This window comes from Amphiura filiformis, chromosome 8 (genome assembly GCF_039555335.1).
Source record: "Amphiura filiformis chromosome 8, Afil_fr2py, whole genome shotgun sequence".
NCBI lineage: Eukaryota > Metazoa > Echinodermata > Ophiuroidea > Amphilepidida > Amphiuridae > Amphiura > Amphiura filiformis.
Window position 1 is genome coordinate 12,290,461 of NC_092635.1, and position 25,313 is coordinate 12,315,773.

Below are 25,313 nucleotides of genomic sequence, written 5' to 3' on the forward strand. Positions count from 1 at the left end.
AAGCACCAATCTAGCTTGAAATGTGTGTGGGGGGACAATTAGCCAAAAAATTTTTGGTAAGTTGGGGGACATATCCCCCTGTCCCCCCAGGATTGATGCCCATGAGGATCAGGTGTATTTTGATGTTTTTGTTTGGTTTTCCTGATCTAATTTTGGAATTCCTGAAACAGGTGTTGTCGTTTTTCTTTCAGATATCAATTGTTGCATTTAAAAAATGATTTAAAATGATTTTAAAAGAATTAGTTCACAAGTTTCTAAATTGGTTTCAAACATGAATGAAGCAATGCATAAGTGAAATATTCTTGAGGACAACCAAACAATACTTTTTTTGGCCTTATGGGTGTAAAATATTCCAAACATAGCCAGGGGGTGCTATAGGGTGATGACCCCCCCCATAAATCTGCAAAACGTCTGTTTTGTCTGTAATAGCAAAATTTGTCAAAAATGACAAAAATTTTGATAAAAGTATACCCCCAAATCATGAACTTTCTGTGAAATTTGTTAAAAATCAATTCCAGTGGGGATAAAGGTCTACTTTTGGCCAGAATGAAGATTTCTTTTGAAAATGTCTACATTTGGAACATCCTCAACCCCCCCCCCCACACACACACACACACACACCCCGGTGGTGGGAAAGGTTATTGCCTTATATAATAGAAAGACCCTGATTGACTATTTGTACCAAATATCCTGCCCAGAACTTGTTTGCCACCCATATTACACTCAAAGTACTTTTTATCCCAGTGAATACACAGGTTGTTCAATATATTGAAGTTTACACAGATAAAGTTAGCAAATTATTACACCATCCCATCCCCCATGTCTGCTTTGCCATTTTCCTGGATCGTTTCCTTCTCATCATCAGATTTTTGACTGCTATCTTTTTCATCAGTTTCATCTTCTGGTGTCTTTGCTATTTCATCTTTTTCATTGCTTTCTTCTCCATCTTCTGGTTTCTTTAAATTGTCATATTCATCATTCTTTTCTCCATCTTCCTTCTGTAAGACCACATGGTTTTCACCTCCATTTGGCACATACGCTTCATTGTCGTCACCATTTGCTTGCCCTGCCGTTTGCATTGACATCTTTTTAGCTTTCATTTCGGCTTTCTTTTCCCTTTTAAAGAATCCACACTAGGAGGAAAAAATGGAAGATGAGAAAGAAGTTAAATAGCAGGCACAAACTACTACAGACTATTCGCCAACAAGCAAAGTCCTAGCATCACACACAAACAAGGCCCGATTGTTTCAAGAAGTGTGAAAGAAGAAACTGCTATGCACATACCATATAATTTTGTTATTTTTGTTAGACAAGCACAATTCACTCATGAATATGCGAGAATTCACAGCATACAAAGCACAGGGACTTTGGCTGTTGGTGAATAGTCTGTAGTAGTCTGTCTTAGCAAGGTCAGTTGAGATTGGGAAGCATGGGGATGACAATTGTCTCGCCGATGAAATATGGTGTTCCCCAATAGTCTTATTATTGTTTCTTCTTTTAGTTATAAGGGGAGGGGCAAATAAGGGGGATGGTGCTATAGAAAATATTTTATTTACATTTGAGGGTTCCAAATTAGTCAATATTAGCCTGTATAGTAGTCTGTGGTAGCAGGGTCAGTTGAGATTGATTACCAGCTGTAAACTCAAGTAGAGCAGTGGTAGAACTTATGACCAGTAATCATGAGGACTGGGGTTCTATCCCCACTGAGTCCTTATTTGATTATCTCACAATTTATTATATGTCAGTTTGCCTGAGCTTCATAAAGTCTTCTATGACTTGATAGATACCAAACACTTATTCTCATTGCCTGAAAGCCATAAGCTCACTGATTATGATTTGGGACAGAACCATCCTTCCTTTCCTTTTCACAAGTTTTGTTGTAACTTTGTATTTATATTTTTCGTACTGTTATTGTTTTCTGTGCCTTGAGCACATCCCCATGGATTTTGGTGCGCAAAAGTAAACACAATAGTAAACCCACATAGAGTATCCCAGTTGATTTCACCTCTCACATTTTGAAACATTTTATTACACTAAAAAAATTTACATTTTTGTTTCATTTGCTTAAAAGCAAATTCTCTTCCACCACATTATTCAAATGACTATCCTTACCTTATACAATAAAACTACTAGCATGAAAAGTAATAGAATTCCGCCTAGAATACTGAGTAGTATTATCCACCAGGCTACAGGTTGGCTGGGTGGTTTGTCTGTCACAACACCAGTGGCAAGCTGAAAAACAACAAGAGTAATATTAGTCGACATGTCCACTAAAAATTGAAATATTTTTACATTGATTCAGACCTAGCTTATTGGCTGGGAATTGATGAAAGAAACATTTCGGCGTTTAAGTAATCTTAATCGGACGTTTCATTCCAGAGATATGGCCTTTCGAGTGTCACGGTTTTATATAGGGCTGCTAGAACATGTTAAAAAGTTGAAGTCCAAAAAGGAATACAAACAGAAAGTGCAATTTTAAGGTACTTTTTCTTAATGTATTTATTAACTAGCGTTATTTGGAACAATATATTTGCTTATAACAACATGAAAATAAGATCATCCTGAAAACTTAATCGATTTTGTTGACATACAACAAAAAATTTAAGACCTCAAATTTGTTTGGTGAAACCTCAAGCATGATCATAGATGGCCGCCATTGAAAATATCTCCATAGAGGAGATGAACAATAAGTGCATTATTTCAAATGAATAGCGGTAGTCTTAAACATTGTTCAATCTTTTAAGGTCAGCACATTTTATCTTCAAAAATGATTATATTTCAACATGGCATAAGTTTGGTAACATTAATCACTACCAATTTTGAGAAATTTGCTCCAACTCAAAGGTTATCTTTACTACATTGAGCAATACACTGTGTGTGCATGGAAGCCATGATGGATAGCATATGAAAAGGACATGGTAGTCAGAAGTGCATAATTTGAGATGGGTTTTTGGTAGGCTTATTAAAAACATTCTTTAATTTCTTAACATCCTGCACATTTTGTGTTCAAAAATAGTTAAATTTTATGAGTATGTAAGTTTGCTTGTCTGAATCAATCCAAATTCGGAGATAATTGTGTTATAAGACCTGATACACAGAATGGTGTCACTTCAACCTGTTGTAGTTCTCATCTCATTAATTTTTTCTTTAAAAAATGTTGATCTCTTGATAAAGGAAGGTCTTCTCTATTTACTGACCAATCAGGAAAGAGTTTGGTTAATGTTTTTTTGGTGGAATCAGGAATTTCTTGAAACAACCTGTTTTAGGTCTAAATTGGGCCAATGCAAGTATACTGCATACCATGGGACTTCCAGCGTTCGAAATAGGGCCGGTCAGCCGGCCATTGGCCTGTAACTTTTTGGCCTGGCCGGTAACTTTTCTGACTGGCATCTTGTTGCCGGCACGGCTGGCCGGTAACTTTTTAAGGTCAAGCCCAGCTGGCCTGTAACTTTTTGAGGCATATTTCGAACACTGGGGACTTCCTGCATCAATTTTTGTCTGCATTGACAATACATGGGTGAATTCTCACAACAGTAAATGGGAAACCGTTCTAGTAGCACATTTATTGACAGTGGACATACCTAATATTAGAGATAGATGGTTATGATATCATTTGGGAAGACCAAGCAGCATTACTATACATCACATCATGAAGTACTGTGCCAAAGTTTGTCATAGCCATTGAATAATTAGATTTTGAGCTGGAAATATTCGTTCAGGATCATACTGGGGTCAACTTTTAAAAGTGCATAGTCTTGTTCAAAATCACACCAAGGTATTCCTCTAGACCCAGGATGGCACACTTATGGCACTGCAAAGTCTCTCATAACAAAATTTAAGACAACTGCTATTTATTACAAACTTCATAATATAGGCAATAGACCTACAAGAATCGCCTACAATTGTTATTTTTTCTTTCTAACATAATTACTAATATCTCACTAATTAGCTCAATAGATAGGCAAAGAAGTTCTGGTTTGATGAATTTATAATTGGAAAGTTGTAAGTGGACTTAGAAAAAGGTTGAATCATTTTAAGGTAAAAGTGTCACAGAGTTTTGAACCAAAATGACAATGGATGCAAGAAGACATAGAAGGTTGTATTAAATATCTGATTTATCAAAAGAATATAATTATATATCACTCATAGAAATGCCTTTTGTGGCTAGTTAACACAACTCGAAGGAAATAAGTACACCCAACTTTAAAAATGTGTATAGGCGCTGTTCCTCATCTTTAATTATACTAACAAGTCAAAAAAGGGGGTTTTAGTGATGCCAACTATTTTTCTTGGCATCACTTAATTATTTAAGGTGACATACTGCCTTAACTTTTCAGATTTTGCCAACTTAAAGAATTTAAGTTGTTAGGATTCAACAGTTCAAGGAACTGCAACTTATTAATGTAACTCAACTATAACAATTGTTTTGGGGTCAAGTGTCCAAAAGGTCGTTGACCTCTAATTTGGGTTGCCAGTCTGCTGATGAAAATCAAAGTGTTGACTGAAAATTCCAGGTACGCTAAACTGTATAGAAATTATGCACAAGTAAACAATAATTGTTCAGTTGTAATAACCCATTTAATTAAGTACTGCTTATCAAATGATCTGGAAGTACCATGACTTATAGCTATATTCTTTGGCCCAATAAAAAAGTTGACGCAACATGTCGCCCATGAGGCACACACAAACATGGCAAGTGCAAGTATAACATGTTTTCTTACATTATAATAATCTGGTTGATGACCTTGTGGCTGCTCATAGACACCATCAGGATCATTGACTTCAATGACAGCCTGACTGACTATCTCCTGGAATTGTAAATGAAGCTCAGACTACAGGAAGAAATAAAAATCCATATAAATGATCAAATCATTATTACAAGATATGGTACATTTGTAACTTAAAGTTTCTGCTAAAGAAGAACGGCACTTGTTTACATTTTGAGAGTGTGCACAGCGTAAACACAGAAGTGAGGTTCTGATTGGCTGATTCAATCGTCTGACAATCTCTGCTTATGTTGCACTTGCGTTAATCTGAGCAATGGACTGCCTTTCTTCTCTGAAACCAAGTGTAATAATGTATTATCATAATCTATGTATTAACAGCGTGAATGTGATGACAAATATAAACTCTTAGTTTCTCAATTCCAAACTTCTTTAGTAGAATTATTTCCAAAGAGAATATCTTACCTGTGAGAATGTTGCTGCCCATAGTAATGCTTCCACTACTACTACAAAGCTGTCACCCTTGTGTAATGGGCCATTAATATCACACTGTATTGTCACACACTGCGACACTACAAGTCTGTAAACAATAGCAAAGGCAGATGGTTTCATAAACAGCAAAGTAACTGGCATTGGCTTCAAATGCAAATGTACTACTGCAATGCCTATGGCTAGGCAGTTTGAACTTTCAATGCCTATTGATCAGAAACAGGCCTGCAAATAAGGTTGGGAATAGGAAGAGCGAAATTCCTGGGCTGAGGCAGGCACGACCAACAGCACTTAAAGGTGAAGCCAATTTCACACAAGATGCCTTTTGGACCACATTAATATTTTGATTTACCTGTTCCCAGATCCTGGACCAATAAAGTTTGTTCGGTTTATATAATGCAGAAAAAATAAGACTCATAACACCGTGTATTGATATAGAATGACATGCACACAGTTGGGCGCAATGCTTACGCTAGTTGTGCGTTGCATAATGCGTGACTGGCACATGCTTATGTTAATTTACGCGAGCGCGGGTTGGGACTTTATTGACTCGTGCAGTAACAAAAGCTGAACAATTTCCGCTTTATATAAGCCGAACAAACTTTAGCCCTTCTTTTTGTCAATTAGTTCCTTCTGATCACAAGATATTAGAGACTGATGGCACCTGTTACTTGCTTCATTCAAGAACAGTCATCACAACAATAAAAAGAATACAACTCATTTTAATATTGTTCTCAGCAGATTAGCAATGGACAGATTTCAGAATCAAATATTTCAGAGTTTTTTAAACAGAAAATAAATAGACCAAATAGCAAGTCTGTGTCATTTACAGTCTTTTATTAAAGCCATATTATAACATTTCTTTAAAAATAGATTAGTATTCATTTTCAATAAAATGTTAGCATTTACTGTCAGATATGTCCCCTTTTAATTTTGAGCCAAACAAGTGAGGTAAAGCAAAAAAAATTGGAATTTACAACTAGCGCCAATGCATGTTACTCCGGCGGTTGTAATATGGTACGATCCTGTGGCGTGTCTGTGTGTGTCCCGCACGTAGTGTACGTAGTACTGTGTTGACATTGCATACGCGTTCGAGTAACATTTCTATCGTAATAATAAAACGCTGAATCCGGCGGTTTATTGAAAATCCCGGATTTTGACAAAACTGCAGCACCTAAAGTCTTGATTTTTGCAGAGAATCTTTGTTTACTAAAGTACATTACAATCGTGTAAAAACCTGACTTTAAAATTGTTTTGAGGGCGTTCTTTTCAGCAAATGTTATAATATGGCTTTAACTGCAAGGACTTACCAGTTGTTTGTCTTCCATGGTTGGATCTACTTCAGGTATACCTTCATAGACTCTTTCCACATTTGTTGGTGCTTTAGGGTCACTAGTTTTGCTCACATAGTGTTCTTCTAATCGTAATATCTGTAGGTCTAACACTTCTTTGCTGTTACAGGTACCAGGCACTCCCCTTGTCTGCAGAAAGAAGAGAAGCTAAATGAGATGGAGCAAAATATTGTACTGGGCAGGGGAAGGAGAAAGGTTTGGTCTTTGCAAGGGCTATCTCCCCATAACAGGGCCATAGCAAACAGGGTAGCTGGGAAGGCCATGGCAGCCAAACGTTTTAAAAACAATTTATGTTTTACTTTATAGCTTTATTCCAATTTGCAGTAAGTTTGTACTTTGTTCACCCCACATTTTTCAATCTTGCTAGAGCTCTACACCATTACATTAAAGGCCCTTTCAGTGATTTCACAGGAACATTAAAAAAATGGAAATTTGTCAGAGTTGCTTAGAAATAAAGAATAAGTCTACAGAATTTCATTAAACCACTTTTCCCCTGAATACATCGACAAATTAGTCAAAAACAGAAGTTTTAGAAAGGTTTTCTACTTCAACTCAGATCGACTCGAGAAAATCGAGATTTTCAGTGCAGTGCGCCAATTAATCGACTGGAAAAACTTCCTAGTCCAGTGTTTCTAACACGGGGAAGTAGAGTCTAAATTGATTTAAAACAGACGCTTAATTTTTGTAGTAGAAAACAAAATAAGCAATTAAAGGTCACCGAGGCAAACTAACGGTCAATTCAAATATGAAAAACAGTTAAAATTGTGTATTTTGTTTAAAATAGTAGCTACTGATGTAATAAGTAGTAGAAACAATACGCAACGCGTGTTGGTACGTGGAGAGTGAGCTTCTTTTCGATCTCGAGTCGGACTTTTGTACTGTCAGTATCAAAAGTCCAGAATCATGCAAATGCTTTATTTTGTCTAAAATACACGGCTTTCGACCGAACCACTAGCAGGCTATGTTAGCACATCTATGCCAATTACAAAGGTACCAAAATCTGAATTTTGATGATTTTTACGATCGTCCGGATGAGCAAATCACTGAATGGGCCTTTAATGAAGGAGCAAGACTCTATGGAAAATGTGCTCAGTATGTAACTTGATTAGGGGTAAAACCTATATAGCAATCAATTCCATCCCAAATTGTTTCACATCACTGGCCAAGGCATTGCATTGGATTAGGCTGTATCTAAAATCAAAATGAAATGTGTAAAATACACAGTATGATATCAACATGGCCAGAAAAGAAAAAATACTGGGCAAGCTCTGCAAATTACACTACCCTACTCCCTAAATTTGGATGGATTGGATGAGAGACCTAAAGGTCCCAAACTTGGGGTGATACAAACTTTTATGCCTTTGAATAAGATTATTGATTATGGTCAGAAAATTATTGTTCATTACTCTTGTTGTACACTTGCACCTTCTTAGTGTTAGCAATTAATACATTTGTTTAATTTCAGCAATCATGCAGATGTCACAAGACAATTTCTCCAAATAAAATATATTGATAATCCGTGAAGTTAGAAGGCCTGCCAATTACGATCTGATCAAACTGTAGAATACTTACTTTAATATTCTTAATATAAATGAGCCAATCTCCATTAGATAGTCGCCATGGTATTGAGACATAGACTACTGAGTCAAACGGCAGACGACCTAGATCTACCATGTCTACATTGGTTGCCTGTTATTAAACAAACAAACAAAATTAAAACTAGCTTTGTGATAAGGCTAAAAAAATAATGTGATGTCTCAAAGCCGATGGCAGTTTCAAAAACGAATGCCGAATGAGTTGGTTTTTTTTAAAGAGTTTCTTTTAAACTTAATTTTGAGTTAGAATGTAATTTTCAAGCGTTGAAAATTACATGTCATAAAATTGTGGCTGATTTACACAATTGAAGTATAAATGTTAATTGTTTTATTCCTAAACAATGCGAGTATCAAATCAAGTAACTTTTCTTCAAAACATGTCTCAGAACTTTATGATTTTATGGCAAATAACTAAAAAAAAAAAAAAAAAGAGAGAAAAAAGAGAAATAAAATGAACTTGCTGTTTCAGCTGACATGGACACGCTAAGAAAAACGAGCATAAATATTGCTCAAAATATCTATTCCATATTATAAGAGTCTTTCTTTGCATTCAGAACATGTTCAGAATTTGCCTAATTATTTGACCTCTTTATTAGAGATGCCCAATTGCCCATACAGGGTGTCTTTAAGGTTATTAATTATTTTAAACTGTTGTGATTTGGTAGTTCACAGCATCTTACGAATGGTAGTGAGCTTTGTCAAAAACTGCATTGCTCAATTCATAGCGACCGTGTAGAAGAATTAAAATATCACAGACACACTTTTATAGGTGCTGCGGTTCTTGAGTTACATTGTAAAGAGGGCTGAAACAACAACACTTTTGTAAAATGTACGTAACTCATTAACAACAATAAATTAAGCAAGTTTGCAAAGTATATGATTTGTAGAATGAACTTTGACAAAACATCAAGGCGTTAATTTTCAATAATATATTGATATAGATAATGAAAATCGATTTTTAGGTTGCTTCGACCAACAATACCTCGTCTACCCTTAATCAGTCAGCTACCTGCACAACAGATTCTTTTGTTCTGCAAGGCTCACTCAGTCATTTAATGAGGCAATACAAACGATCGAAATTGGTGTTGAAATGAGCAAAATTTTGAGTTACACCTTTTCAGTGTAAAAATTTTTTCTCAGCCAAATGAAAAGCAATAATTTTCATTTTTCAGTAAATGGCTGGAAAAACTATAATGCTTGATACTGATTTTTTTTAATTTTTTGTTGTTTAACTTAGGCTTGAAATTCAGTCATTTAGTGTAAGATATTCGATTTTTATAGGCTTCAGCTCGGGTCATGAGCTTTTTCTTGATCAACCTTTTAGCTTTTCAAAGTAATATAGTTCGCTAATGAAGGATTTTCCCCAACTTTCTAAAGCACATCACCGTGAGCTATATATCATAGTTTTGTCAGAATTTCCGCTTTGATTTCACCATCTTTCAATGTCGGCTGAAAAATTTCTAAATCAACACGTGAAATCTAAAGGCTAGTACTAGCATTGTGGATCGATATCCCTGGGTTTAATAGGAATACCGGCATGGCTATAGTGTTGCCAGAACTTCAATATAGCAAAGAAATTCCCAGACCTATAGCGCTCCTACTGATCATGTTTAACCAGAACACCCAATTGGGGATTTAATCGCTGGTCGGGCAATTTGCTTTCAATGAAAAATTGACCTGGATAACAACAAAGGAAATATCGACTATTTATGCTGGTTGCTCTCGAGATAAAAGTACTCACCATTGCCTACTTTTACTTAGTTTGACATTTTCGGATCATGAATGGAAAAAGGGTAAAACAAAACGGAAATTCTGACAAAACTATAACATATAGACCCACACGATGTGCTTTACAGAGGTGGGAAATATCTTTCTTTAGCAAACTATGTTAGTTTGAGACACTAAAACATGAATTCCGTAAAAAAGCTCGCAGGCTAATTCAAGGCCTATAAAAATCAAAAATATCACACTAAAAGACACAATTTGATGCTTAATTTTAACACCAGGATTTTAAAAAATGTATATCCAAGCACCAAGTTTTTAACTGACATTACTGAAGAAAAAAAAAAAATTGCTTTATATTTGACCGAGAAAATTAATTTCATAGCAAAAAGGTGTATCTCTGAATTGTGCTGATTTTTACATGTATCGATCGACTTTTAGCGCGACTAAGCATTTCTAAAGAATTGGTTGTCCAGGCGGCAGACTGTAATAGAACTGTACCACAAGAAAATATTTTAATACCCAAATCAAACAGAACAAAATAAATCATGAAATAAAATAGCTATCACATATTTTGTTGAATTTGCCCATGCACCACTACATTCTTGAATTATAATAACAAATTTGACATAATACTTCATTCTTACTCTGTTTTACATTCAATAAAATTGAATCTTTCCTGAGACAAGTAGATTTTAACTGGACAACAATTGTATATATAGTGATGGTGGCAATTGGAAACTCAAAAACTTTACCTCAAACAAAAGTGAAAATGGTGGTCCAATGGTATCCAAATTTAACTTGTCTGCACTGTCCAAAGCTGTTTTATTAGTTTCATACAACACTGAAGGTGGATCAGATTGCCTGTGTAACAAAAGATAAACAATTCATCAAGTTTACTGGCAAATGTTCTTTTTACACATAGCTTTAGTTTGAGATTTGCTTGCAACATGTTTTATTTAAAAATCTGTTATTATTATAATAATATAGATCCACCTGCCAGTAATATAGTTGAGTCATGTGCAATGATAAAAAACACAATATCACCAATGAGTGTTGTTGTGTTAAGCATGCCACGTTGGTGATCTCCCTCTACCCCTACCACTCAGTGCTAAACGTGCATGGACCAAAAATTGAGTTTGAGTAGATTTGAGTCATTGTAGCTACATTTGCCAAATCAAGGCAAATCAATAGGGTAAATTAAGAAGCTTAGTTAATATGGTTAAGTCCAGTCACACCTGGTTTTATCTAGTTACATGACTCTACTACAAATCTGGTGGGCATACACCATGTGCACTGGCTTTATGAAATGCTAGTGAATAGTACTTGTTTGATCAAACAAATGGCTGCCTCGTCAGTAGTTGAATTTCATGTTATTTTTGAAACCTACCCTCTGACAGCTGTATCAGCCAGCACCACAACAGGAATATGAGGTTGATATACATTATTTGACAGGATCACCTCTGTGCTAATTGTGCTGACCTCTGCTGTGAAATCAAGAAAGCCACTGCTGTATTCATATGTGACTGCACCAACATCAAATCTCAAATGAAGAACACTCTGAAAAAGAGAGAAACATCAGAATAGGTTCAGTCCAGGTTTATTGTATATGAAGGGGTACTCAAGTTTGGTTTGGGTGTGCCACTGAAAATTTGAAAGTTGACCCATCAATATACCAATTTTTAAAGAAATTTGGACCCATTGATATACCAAAATTCAAAAATTTCAGCCAAATTTAAAACTAATTGTCTTAATTTTTACAACAAATCCCCAAATTTTGAATTTCAAAATGTTGGCTACCAGTGGGGACAAATTGGGCTATTTTCCAAAAAAAATGAGGAAATTTTGATAAAAGGACCCATCCATATACCAAAACTGGCCCAGAAAGAGGGACCATTGATATACCAAAATGCCAAAAATGCAGACCCATGTTTGTGGCAGTTCCACATAATGGTCATTTGTACTGAGTACCCCACCCCCAGAATTTCTATAACCAAGTAAATTCAGGGTTTCAAATTCGAGGAGAACCCGAGAACCGGTTCTCCTGAAGGTTCTCGCTGGATTACAACTAGGAGAACCAAGTCTTAGATCGCATGTTGTGTTATATTTTACCTTTCTGCAGCAGAAATATGATAGTGCAGGGCGATATATTAATTGTATTCATAAATTATTGCTCTGGTAGTTAATCTGCATCATCATCTATCCCTTGTTCCAAGGCAAAAATTAAATCAGTGACAAAGGCAACAGTGGCCGATTGGTCAGATGAACTTAGAACTAGTTTTAAGTTTGAGCATTGTTGTGAAAGGGTAGTGAAATTAAGCAACATGCATTGTCTGTCAGAAAAACTACAAAAAAATTAAGGTTACCGTACCTATTTTGCAGGAATCAGAAGCCTGGTTTTGATGATAACCGAAGGTTCTCGCAAGAGCCCTTTGCGAGAACCTAAACAGGTTCCCGCAAATGACTGCGAATTTGAACCCCTGGTAAAGTACATCACAGGTGAGTATATGTTGAATTGATTAATTTGAATCAAAACATAATTTCATCAAGTGGCTATAATGGTTGTCACCATCAGGCTACTGACAGGTGATTTTGAGTTTTGTCACATAATTTATGAAAACAAGTGACTTTCATTTATCATTATTTCTGTAACTTTCATTATATGACCAAACGATATGCAACTACAGAAGGACTGCAGCATTAAGATTTGCACATTTTCTTGTTACGAACCAGGCCTACTGGATCTAGGCTATCAGATGTGCATTTGCAACTATTATACAAAAATAATGCGGAACTATCACATATTTAGCTCCGATTGCGTGCTTTTAACACCAGCACATGCTGGTGTGGCAATGAATTTCTGCCAGTATTGAAGGATTTGTTCTATACTTACAAACTTGGAAAAAAATCACAAATTTATTAGCAATTTATGTTTTATTAGACATCAGACTTCATCCCATACTTCATATTACTTTTCAATACTTTTCTGTGTTTGCCTACTTACTGATGTATTAGATCTCATAGGATTACCAAGATCACATTCTACTGCTGCTGTGTTATTTTGTGATTCCACTGGTTGACATGTCACTACTACATCCATACTACACTGGGCTTCATCTAAAGATAGGCAAGACGACTGCAACAAAAGAAATTAAGAACTAGAGCAACTGTGCCCTTTGCAAGGGCACAAGGTAAGTTAGGCGGATGACTGTGACGATCTGATCAAGCAGCAACACTGTGCTGGATAGTATTAATTTTAAAAAGCTGGCATTTTGAAAACTTGACCTTTGACCTCTGTATGCCCCCTTAATGACCTTAAATGAATTTTAAAATATTTAAAACATGTTAAGAATGTCATAAGGATCATTGCATTTAAATTTCAGCTCAATTGAAGCATTTTGAAAACTTGACCTTTGACCCCTTTATTGCCCCTTAATGACCTTAAATGAATTTTAAAATATTTTCAACATGTTTAGAATGTCATAAGGATCATTGCATTCAAATTTCAGCTCAATTGGAGCATTTTGGAACACTTGACCTTTGACCCCTTTATGACCCCTTAATGACCTTAAATGAATTTTAAAATGTTTTTAAAATGTTAAGAATGTCATAAGGACCATTGCATTGAAATTTCAGCTCAATTGGAGCATTTTTAAAAACTTGACCTTTGACCCCTTTATGACCCCTTAATGACCTTAAATGAATTTTAAAATATTTTTTAAATGTTTCAAATGTCATAAGGATCATTGCATTTAAATTTCAGCTAAATTGGAGCATTTTGATAAACTTGACCTTTGACCCCTTTATGGGCCCCTTAATGATATTAAATAAATTTTAAAATATTTGAAACATGTTTAGAATGTCATAAGGATCATTGCATTTAAATTTCAGCTCAATCGGAGCATTTTCGGTTAAAATGACCTTTTTGGACCCCTGTGACCCCTTGGATTACCTCTGACGTTAAACAACACATAACTTTTGTAGCCAGCTACCCAATACTGCTTTTGACCGAGTTTGGTCGAAATCCGATCAAGGATGTGGCAGAAGAAGCAAATTGTGAGAAAGAAGAAAGAAAGAAAGAAAGAAAGAAAGAAAGCACAAGAAAGAAATAAGTTAGGCTGCACGCCTAACTTAAGAACAATTATTTAGAATAATAGAAAATAGGTGATTTTGACATGTAACTGACAAACTTTGCCTAAAAATAGTTGCTATCTGTGTAAAATGCATTGTTCATTGGAGTATGAGGGGACTTTAACTCCATGCTATGCATTTGTTCCAGGCAATGGTCAAATATCCTGTAATCTGATCCCCAAACTTCCAATTGATTTTGAATACAATATAGGTTCTACAGGTAGAGAACTATCATGTTTTAAAAGATAAGCAATGATTTTCTTTCAGTACTTCAAACACAATCTCCTTAATTAAAGGCTAAAGTAGAACAGGGAGGGGGCACAAATGTTAGTGATCTCCCCTACCCCCACCAGTCATTGCTACAGACGCATCACAAGCAGGGTGCCCAAGATGCCCATATGGGCACCCTACTTTTTTGCACTTTGTGCAATTGTTGCACTGTTTTGAACTATTTTGCAGTTTTTTTGCATAGTCTTCGCATAGCTTTGGGCAACCCATTTTTGTCACCTACGCTTGCTACGTGCCTGCATTGCTATACATATAGGCCAACAAAAATTGAATAGGAATTTAATTGGACATGTGCAATATTAATTGCAATAAAGTTTATGATATTAATGGCTCAATTAATGCTCAAATTAATTTTTTTGCAATAATTTGGTTAAGTTTAAGACTGAAACAGGCAAAAAGGTAGAAGTATCGCATATTTTGGTCAAAGTAGTGTGGTTATTCACCTGGACTGTCAGTAAACACAGCCTCTGGAATCATTGTGTACTTCGATGTCCTTCTTACCTGGCTTTGTTCCAATGCTTCAAACACTATCTCCTTGGAATGTCTTATTAGAAGCTTGGCATTATGCGCTTCCTCTCCCACATTGTCTACTTGAATCTCAGTAAGCATAGTCAAATATGCACCAAGTGGGTAGTCCAATTCACCGCTGCATATTATAAATCAGAAAACAATTAAAAAGCACACTATACTTGCCAGCAAAGATAGACTCTGAATGTTGCACCAGGGGTTGCGCCTGACACCATCCTTGAGGATGCTGACACAGACCCAATAATGATGTATAAGATCAATCGGCGAGACAACCAATCATAGCATGTTTCTTCTTTAAGTGATGGGCAATGTCAGATGCAACATTCTCAGTTGGTCTCTGTTGGGCGATTTGGCAGGAACATGATGCAGTCATGTCAACAGTAGAATTCACCACGACCTTTGCAGGACTTAAACCCCATTAAAAGCTATTAAACCAAGATAACACTCATTGAAAACAGCTCAACTGATTAAATCAGATCTTCTCTGGTTGTGCACATGTGTCTGTTTTACACATGCGGTATGGCAAATATGAGCTGGTATTATAGTTTCATTTATCCGATTATAAAGGAAATGCAAGGTAACAATGGTATATGGGCCTTTGTTCACGAAATGAGACAATGGTCTGCTTATTGTTAACCAGCATTCTTGAAAATGAGCAACATAATGATTATTGACTTAACACTGTTTGGAAATAATTTCTTCTTTTTTTTGGTGTTATCTGTCGTTTACATATCCTTCCTAAAACACAAAAGTGTGGATACTTCCAAACACCTAAATTAGCTAAAAATTTAGGACATGTTACAAAGCTATATTTTCTAGAATTTCATAGAATACTTTAAATGTAGCTTGTACCGTTTTTTGTGGCATCCTTCAGAACTGAGCGGCCCGTTACCAATATTTGCGGTCAAATCTCCATTCAATTAACACGGGGAGTTGGTTAGCTATGAGCTAGCAATGCCTTGCCCTCACTCATATTTTACCAAAGTGCGACTATTTCTGAACATCTAACCTAGCTGTAATTTTAGGTCATGTTAGAGAAATATATTTGCTAGAAGTTTGGAGAATACTTTAAATATTGGCCGTTTATTTTTCACACAGTGATGTTTACTAGGCAAATGCCTATACTTCTACCATACACTATTTGTAAAGGTTGCGCGTCAATGGTGAGAGCACTGTGTATTGTGTATAGGAAAACGGACAGTAACTGCAGTATGATTCAATTCCTTTGGGTGTTCAACCAAAAAAATTAACAGTCCTCTCCCAGCAAACACAATATGTTTTACAGAAAACTTTTGAATGTTGGGTTATATAGAGGATATAAAAGTTTTTATAACATTGAAAAACATGCCCAAAACCTGTTTCAAAGCATTCTAACATAATGTTTTTAAACATTTTTGCAAAATTATTTTGTCAACACCTTAAAAGGTGTTGACAAAATAATTGTGCAAAAATGTTTGCCAAAAAAAGTTTACAATAACATTTTTGAGAACATGTTATTGCACAGTTTTTCATTTAAAACATTTTTAAAATGTGTTCTTTTTTTAAAAATATTACCTGACATTTAAATGTTATTATAACATTTTGACCAAAACCAATACATTATTACATTTTATAAACATATTTGCTGGGCTGTCCAGTGTATTGCTGTAATTGGTAGATACCCAGACCTTGATGTGGGACATCTCAATTTGTATTCCAATATTTGCCTTTTGCAATACAACTTTTAAAGTGGGGTACACAAAAGCAGTCTAATGCAACTCATTTCCCCTTTTCAAATACCATTGCAATGCCATTTTACAAGCATGCAGTGCAATTTGGGTACTCAAGTTACTTTAAGGCCTGTAGATATCTATTTCTTTTATCTACAGCTTACACTCGGAGACTGAGATTATACCATTGTTTTTTTGGATTGTCATGCATGGGGGACCAAAATAGTCTAATCCATCCTGGGTATTGCAGATTGAATGTACTTGATCAGCTGATTACATAGATACTAATACTAATAATAAATGATTAATCTTTACAGAAAAGAACACTATTACTATGATTATAACCCAACTCATGGGTTAAATATATATGACTACACAAACACTATGTTTCATTTTTATACATACCTAGGGAAGATAATATTGCCACTTAGCTGCAGGTCAGTTTGGCAGATAGCATCCGCACCACAGTCTTGTATGAATCGAAGCTGTAAAAACATAAAATGTGGTGGTTAGACCTAACAAAAAACATGTTTTATTTGTTTTATGTAGGGCATGTTCAGTTTGTTTTAGGAGCAATTTTATCACATTTCATTCTCCCTTTTTCAGAAACTCACATTTTACTTATTTTGCAACTGATTTAGCAATAAATATTTAACATTTGAAGCATATTTTACCACAAATCCTGATACAAAAATAAATAAAAATTGAAAAACTGCACCTTGCATCTTTGTATTTTAAAACACCTAAAAGAAACAACCATGTTATATGTTTTCCTGGTTTAAGTAATACTTGATTAAGTTGTTTTGTTTGACAATGTCTAATTAGATTGATTTCAGATTGAAGTCCATTAATATTCATTAACTTACGTTACCAGCCCAAAAACTATAGTCTGTATACCTTCTTCGAGTCAGTAAAGTAAAATCAGGTGTTGTGATTTTCTCAAAAACTGATAATTTTCGAAGGAAATTATTAAACTAGTTGGATTCCTCGCATCATTTCCTTTCTAAAAATGTATATACTTCTTATCATTACTTAGAGATAACAATATTTAAATCACTGACTTGAGAAAGGTATATGCTGGCGAAGTGATGTAATAATCGAATTAACTACCATAGCAATAGGTGAAAACAATTTTTGAATATACCGCGCTGCACTGGTACGCTCATGTGGTACCTCTGCATAGAACCATATCATGCTGATCACTCACACCTGTAAGATTAGTATCTTTGAAAAGACCGGTATTGTATTCAATCTATGATTGCATACATACACAGGTGATGAGTGCAACCTGCTTGTAGTGCAGCGTGATGCAGTCAAAAATTGTTTTCACCTATTGCTATGGTTGTTAATCCGATTATTACATCACTTTGCCAGCGTATACAGACTATAGTTAGGCCCTACATCAACAGTATTCATTGTGTTTAGGTTGTAGGGTGGAAATGATTGTGAAGCAAAAATCTCATTTTTGCTCTAACTGCAAATACTAACTACCACACATACCTCATCAACAAATGAACCATTACCACATATATTCTCATCAATAATTGGTGGTAGACCAGAAAAAAATCGTGGTGCACGATCTCCTCCAACTCTTTCATTGGAATAATCAGTAAGCCCATAGTATAAATAAAAGAATAATGGCGTCAGAAAATCAACTGCAGTTTCCTGTAGACAAACGGACAGATAAGGGTTATTACCTTGGCAAAAAATATAATGATTAAACCATGGTACTCTAGACCCCCCGGGGGGGGGCACTCAACTGAAATTTTGGTAGGGGTGTGCGGCGCGCCGAACTTTGGGAACTAAGAACTGATTTTTGGAAAAATAGGGGCTTGATGAACTGAAATTTTAACATTTTGGGTGGGTCTTGTGAACTAAAATAGGGCAAATTATACATGTTGTTTTGTAGGCTTTAGGGCTAACAAAGAGCTACAATTGCCAAAGAACTGAAGCATGATCCAAATGTGGGTCTTGAGGAACTGCCGGGGAGCCTGAAAAAGGGACCCTTGACCGCCGCACATACCCATACCCCATTTACATGTGAGTACCCCCTCCGGGTCTAGACCATGATGGTTAACCATGGTTTATACCATGGGCAACCATGGTTTTAACCATGTTTTTTCCACAATTTGAGCTTTTGCTTGATACTAGCGCGAGTGCCCGCGCTCGCTCCACGCGGCCCCTGCCAGCTTAGTAAATGGGAGCGATCACTCAAACACCTTACAATTTTTACGATGAATCAATGAACAAGAGTAAATACTATAGCAATTTATACCATACCAAATTGCTATTTTATCGTTCCTCTCACCATCAGAATTAAAGCCCGAGAACCAGGACTCAATCTTCATGATGATATAAACTATGGCGATTAGGTACATTTTCTTTTCCTTTCCTTCTTCTCTCTCTTTCCTCTCCTCGCCTCCTTCTCTTCCCTTCCCTTCCGGATCCTGTACCCTTACGATTTTTACAATTTTTATCGTCTTCATAAGCCCTTAATCTTATCCCATCCTGTACCTTAAACCATAACTCCGCACCATGCCATAACTCAATTTTTACTTGTGATAATGAATTAGTCCGATGGGTAGGACATTTTTTTTTCTAAGTTACCAGACTATACACATGTCACACTATGATCACTATCTCACATGGTGCAAGAAAGACGAATCACAAAAGTCCAGTGACCACGCCGCCCAGTCCAGTGACCACGCTGAAAGTCCAGTGACCATGGGAGGGGGGTTTAGTGGATTTTGGTGGTTAATCTTTCTTGAGCGATCAGAGTTAGAGTATAGTTGGTAACTAAGAAAAAAAACAGGTCCTACTCAAATGGACTATAATGAATTATCAGAGTATGAACATGTAAGTGATTGTTCTAAATTTCTTGTATCAACAGCCAATGTTAGTTGTTCTGTATTATACAAAGGAAATGTGAGAAAAAACTTACATTTTCCATGTGTAGCTTTGTAAAATATAACAATATTAAGGGTAGTGGAAATATAAATTACATAACTCATAAAATACATAACTCAACTTTGGCTGCATTAATGTATTATGCGATTGTCATTTCTTTAAGTTAAGGGGAGTAATTGGACCATTTTTTAAAATTTGACCTTTATGAATGATATTTTTTATATATTCGATGTTATAACCCCTGAACTAAACATCGTAGAACAATATTAATTGACTTTTTTTTATTCTTAGCGATGAGAGTTTTGGTCCCATTAAACATGGGATTAAGGATGTTGATGGTGGCATTTAGCTGTAAGATGCAAGGTATGGGCAGCTATAATGAAAGACAAAGATAAATGCAATTTATCGCGTCTGACGTCACCTGTCAATCAAACTCGAGCACGGTTTGTTTACAAGTGTCGTGATGATCGATGGCTTGCTGAACGCGGATTTATAAGCGGGCGCCTTATTGTTGATTTTGCACCTTTCGACATGCAAACCATCTCAAAAGTTAGGTCTTTATAGTAAGAAACTTTCTTTGGTGAAGACACCATGTCCACAATGCCTAGAAAAGCTGCTTTTTGCCTTGTAAAAGTACCGAACTTTTTAGCCATTTGCTGCTATTCCTTTTCTCCGATCAGCACCAGATAGATCGGTCTTCCTTTTACGCGCTGATTAACCTGTGTAAACCAATCAAGGATCGTAATTGACAGTGACATCAGACGCGATAAATTGCATTTATCTTTGTCTTTCATTATATTATATGCCTGGACACATATTATTCATCCATAAAGGATACAGCCTCATTTTTCTCCTTAAGGGCTGGGGTATGAACGTTTGGACAGTATTTATTTTGGGACATTAGAGCACATCAGACATATCGAATTGCATTCTGAATACGAAGAATGTCATTCTGATATCAAATAATTTTGATTTTTGAAATTCGCAATTTGATACACATTTTATGGCAAATCATTAAAAATTGATATTTTTGATATTTAACAGTACTTGAAGTAAACTTTACAAATCTGATGATTCATACTTAAAGTGTATGTATGTGGGGTGAAAAGCCGGCGAGCAATTGAAAATTTTGACCTTTCGTATTGAAGGTATTGTTTTTTTTCACAAAACACAAAATTAGGTCTTTTGGGAAAAAAATCCATATCTTCAATATGAAAGGTCAAAATTTTCAATTGACCGTCGGTTTTTCATCCTCCTACATACACTTTAAGAATATATCATTAGATTTATAGAATTTACTTCGAGGACTGTTATATAGCAAAAATTTGAAAATATCAAATTTTATAATTTGTCATAAAATTTGTATTATATTGTGATTTAAAAAATGAAAATTATTTGATATCAGAAAGACATGCTTCAGATTCAGAATGCAATTCTGATAGGTCTGAGGTGCTCTGATGTCCCACAAAAAATACTGTCGAAACGCAATAAACGCTCATTTTGGATCCCTTAAAGCCTTGGATAGAGATGTTTGCAAAGTATTTATGTGTGACTTGAGAGCACACCAGACAAACCAAATTGCATTCCGAATACGAGGAATATCCTTCTGGTAGCAAATAATTTTGATTTTTTGAAATTTGTAGTATATACCATATTCATTCCAATAAGCGCCCAGGGTGCTTTACAAAAGTCATTTTGGGTGGGCGCTTATTTTTTTACCTGGTTTACCTAATTTTTTTTGTAAGGGCCGTTTATTAGAGAAAAATTGACCAATGTTATAATAGGGTCCTGAGATGTTCTGATACCGTAGCTTTTCTGACGCAGTAAATGTATTGCAAGATTACACCAGAATCCTCCAGCTATTTCACTGTATCTGTGTCTATCAGTCACTTCAACATTAATGGTACCCTTTAGCAAATTGAAAATACCCTGGGTGGGCGCTTATTGGGGTATGGGTGCTTATTGGAAGAATACGGTAATACAAATTTTATGACAAATTATTAAAAAATTATACTTTTGGCATTTAACCTCAAAGTAAACTTTATATCTAATGATACATACTTAAAGTGTTTGTAGCTGGGATGAAAAGCGGTCCGTCATATGAAAATTTTGGACATTCATATTGAAGATATTTTTCCCCACAAGACCTAAATTTTTAGGGTTTTTGGGAAAAAATGTATATCTTCTTAGCTCTTACCTCTAAATAAGCTTTGTAGGGATAGCAAACTTCTTTACCATATCTGGCTTGCACTTCCGATCTGTAGAAACTTGACACTCGAACAGTGTCCTCTAAGAAATAAAATCTTGCCTTAAATCCATCCTCCACTCTGAAGTAATCAGCAGTCAACTCAATGTCCATATCTAAAATCAGATTCACAAAAGAAAAACATGGACAACCCGGGATGGACAACTAGATTATAAGTTCACAACAAAGGTGGTATTGCGACATAGCTAAAAAACCTTTGAGGCTGCTCAAACCCTAGATCACAAGACTCATGAAGGAACACCTTTATTTAAATTTAAGACTAAGCAATAATGTGTGATTTGCATAATAATAAATAATAAATAAGAATAGATATCCTATTTGTCTTCTACAAAATGTTAGTTTTCACTGATCACATTGTCTCCCTTTAATTTCAAGCCAAAGAAATGAGGTAAAACAAAGTTAACTGCAAATTCATTCCAGCACCTACAATGCATGTATTAGCTTGTCGATTGTATTATCATTAGTATTAAGGGGAGCTTCACACAGCTGGGACATATAAGTAGGACATAAGAAATATAGCAATATGCTGTGTATATGCATACGGTTTATACATCACTGATTCTGATACACATGCATGAGATGTGTCAGCCATCACTGGATCAGAGAACTCTGAATAAAACCGGAAATCTCCAGATTTATTATAAAAAAACTTACTGTAATTAAAGCACTTCAGCTTTAGTGTTTCACATGGTATTTTAGTACACCATTGGGCATTTTTAGTACACCATTGCCTTAAAATTGTGCAAAAAAGTAGAAATTCAAGAAAAGGGTATTGCCATGGATCAAAATACACAAATAGGGGGGATTCAAACCAAAAATAGGGAGGTTTCAAAATTACATGCAACTTCAAGGGCACAAAACTTGCCAGAAATAAGGAGGTTGCCAAATTTTGGTGTCTAAATGGGCAAAAATATTTCCAAAAATTGAGAGCCTCCCTCTAAAATAGGGAAGGTTGGCATCTCTGCATTAACCAAGTTGGCCAAAATCTGTAAAGTACCTCTTTATTAGGCTTGTATCAGTCCAAAATCAACCTAATTTAGCATTAGTATTGCAAACTTGTGCATGCATTTGCCCCAATATGTCCAAAAGTTATTCTGACATTTTGTCCAGTGCGCCACTGAAAGTGGGGATGGGGGTTGTCACTGTCGTAATATGCTTGTCTAGAACACTTGTGGAATTGTGTTTTTGTCAGTCAAATCTTTTTTTTGTCGGTACATTTACAAGTTTATACCCCAGTCCCCCTGTGGTAAATCTGGCTATGCCTCTGACCATGTCTATTACTCAACTCACTTATACTACTGGTAGGTGTACTCTCAGACTCATAGAAGAAACACACAGATACCTCAACACATGTAATAGGTTTGCCATCCAATTCACAGCTTTGTATATCTGGATCCATTGGGTCTGGGTTCATTACTAGCCATACTCTTAAGTTAGCAACCGGTCTTGTCCTGAAACAAAATGAACACGTTAGAAATTCTATAAAATTTAAAAATTTTATAGAATTTCAATAATATACAACTTAATTATTCCTAATTTTTAAACTTTTGTAGTTTCCTCATGTGATTGTCCCCTCAGCTCATCTCAGGTAATGGCCACACACATTGGGCTATTCCAGTTGAAATCCATTCACCCTCTGTAGAAGACATGACCTTAATCTCCCATACAGGGTGTGTAGATTTCAAATGAAGTCTCCAATTCAGGTGGCTCCATTTGAAATTTACACTCTTTGTGTGGAAGATTAAAGACCCATTCAGTGGTCCCAGCACAAGTGTAAAAGAAATAAAATTATTTTGTAAATTGCTTGAACAGGAAGCCCCACTTAGGAGCAAAAACGGGGCTTGGATAACTCATTCAAATTGTCATTTGGTATTTTTGAAATGAAAAATTTGGCAAAAAATGAAGAAAACAGCAGTATTGACGAAGTTGAAGCCCCATTCAAATACATGTAGCTAATTTATATACGGTCAGTATATAAATTACTATGTAAAACAATTATTTTGTCTTAAATACACAGCTTTTGGTTGAACCACTAGCAAGTTATGTTAACACATTTATGACAATGACAAAGGTACAAAAATCCGAATTTTGATGATTTTTACAATCATCCGGATGAGAAAATCACTGAATGGGCCTTTAAGTTCATGTCCTCCATAGGGGTGTATGGATTTCACCTGGAATAACCCAATCTGAGGCAGACATTCACAGGCCTGTTAACCTTTTGTTTTGGCAGTGAAAGTAATATGTGATACAATCAAGCTAAATGAGTCTGATGTCGATCAAAATCAAAATACAGGTGTTGGTTTTTTTTTTCAATTTCATTACACGAGCCATTCTCAAAGATTTATTTTGCTGAAATCCCATCATAATTAGACTTATAGTTCCAGAGATATGATCATTTTAGTGTTGTTTAAATATCCCCAACATCCAACTCATTTTTCTTGATCACATATCTAAATTGCAACAAAACAATCTGGCATAATATGTGTTTGCATTGACAAAGATTTACAATGCATAACAAGTATATAATTTACTATAAACCTTCCCTTCAGAGGTGGGATTCAGATCTTATGGTGGCTTGTTTGTCCTTGAAAAAAATGTCCACACAATAGATTTAACACAACAATCCCAATTAGACAGAAATATTGTATTGTACTCACTTGAACAAAAAGACTGTCTCACTGAATGGAGCACCTACAACAATATCTGGTTGAAAATTGGAGTCTGCATCTATTCCTCCACCCACAGATAAACCAAAACTCTGCACATCTGGCATAAAATCTCTACCACCTAATCTCTATAAAGTAAAGGAAAAAGATTGCTTCATGAAAATTATATCAGTTTCTTACTTTTTAACATTTTAGCGATTTCCTACTGCTGATATCAGGTAGTTCATAAATGTCCTATCTACTGCTGATATCAAGTAGGTTATCAATACCCTACCTACTGCTGATATCAGGTAGTTCATCAATACCCTACCTACTGCTGATATAAAGTAGTTTATCAGTAAACTATCTACTGCTGATATCAGGTAGTTCATCAATGCCCTATCTACTGATATAAAGTAGTTGATCAATACAGTATACCATATCAACTGCTGGTATCAGGTAGTTAATCAATGCCCTACCTACTGCTGATATCAGATAGTTCATCAATACCCAATCTACTGCTGATATAAAGTAGCTTATCAATACAGTATACCATATCAACTGCTGATATCAGGTAGTTTATCAATGCCCTATCTACTGCTGATATCAGGTAGTTCATCAATACCATATCTGCTGCTGATATCAGGTAATTCATCAATACCATATCTGCTGCTGATATCAGGTAGTTTATCAATACCCTATCTACTGATGATATCAGGTAGTTTATCAACACCCTATCTACTGATGATATCAGGTAGTTCATCAATACCCTATCTACTGCTGATAAAAAGTAGTTTATCAATACAGTATAACATATCAACTGCTGATATTAGGTAGTTTATCAATACCCTATCTACTGCTGATATCAGGTACACTGCAAGATTCTCATCTGTGTGACGCCGATGTCACCAGAATGTCACTTCATCGGAAACTACACCTCGGTTTTCCATATCG

At 35.6% G+C, this 25,313-nt stretch overlaps 1 protein-coding gene across 1 annotated transcript in view; it reads right to left on the reverse strand.

Moving 5' to 3' along the window:
* Window positions 1-630: 630 nt before the first annotated feature.
* The window catches only part of LOC140158473 (integrin alpha-9-like), a 93,955-nt gene continuing 69,272 nt past the window's right edge, over window positions 631-25,313 (reverse strand). The window contains exons 11-25 of the mRNA XM_072181567.1: window positions 24,372-24,508; window positions 23,002-23,162; window positions 21,643-21,806; window positions 18,039-18,203; window positions 16,944-17,023; window positions 14,803-14,947; window positions 12,887-13,018; window positions 11,273-11,442; window positions 10,638-10,746; window positions 8,138-8,254; window positions 6,524-6,694; window positions 5,190-5,360; window positions 4,722-4,832; window positions 2,113-2,232; window positions 631-1,133 (exon numbers count right to left, since the gene is read on the reverse strand). Coding sequence (XP_072037668.1) covers window positions 801-1,133; window positions 2,113-2,232; window positions 4,722-4,832; window positions 5,190-5,360; window positions 6,524-6,694; window positions 8,138-8,254; window positions 10,638-10,746; window positions 11,273-11,442; window positions 12,887-13,018; window positions 14,803-14,947; window positions 16,944-17,023; window positions 18,039-18,203; window positions 21,643-21,806; window positions 23,002-23,162; window positions 24,372-24,508 — 2,286 coding nt within the window. The 3' untranslated portion in view covers window positions 631-800. The remainder of the gene's footprint in view (window positions 1,134-2,112; window positions 2,233-4,721; window positions 4,833-5,189; window positions 5,361-6,523; window positions 6,695-8,137; window positions 8,255-10,637; window positions 10,747-11,272; window positions 11,443-12,886; window positions 13,019-14,802; window positions 14,948-16,943; window positions 17,024-18,038; window positions 18,204-21,642; window positions 21,807-23,001; window positions 23,163-24,371; window positions 24,509-25,313) is intronic.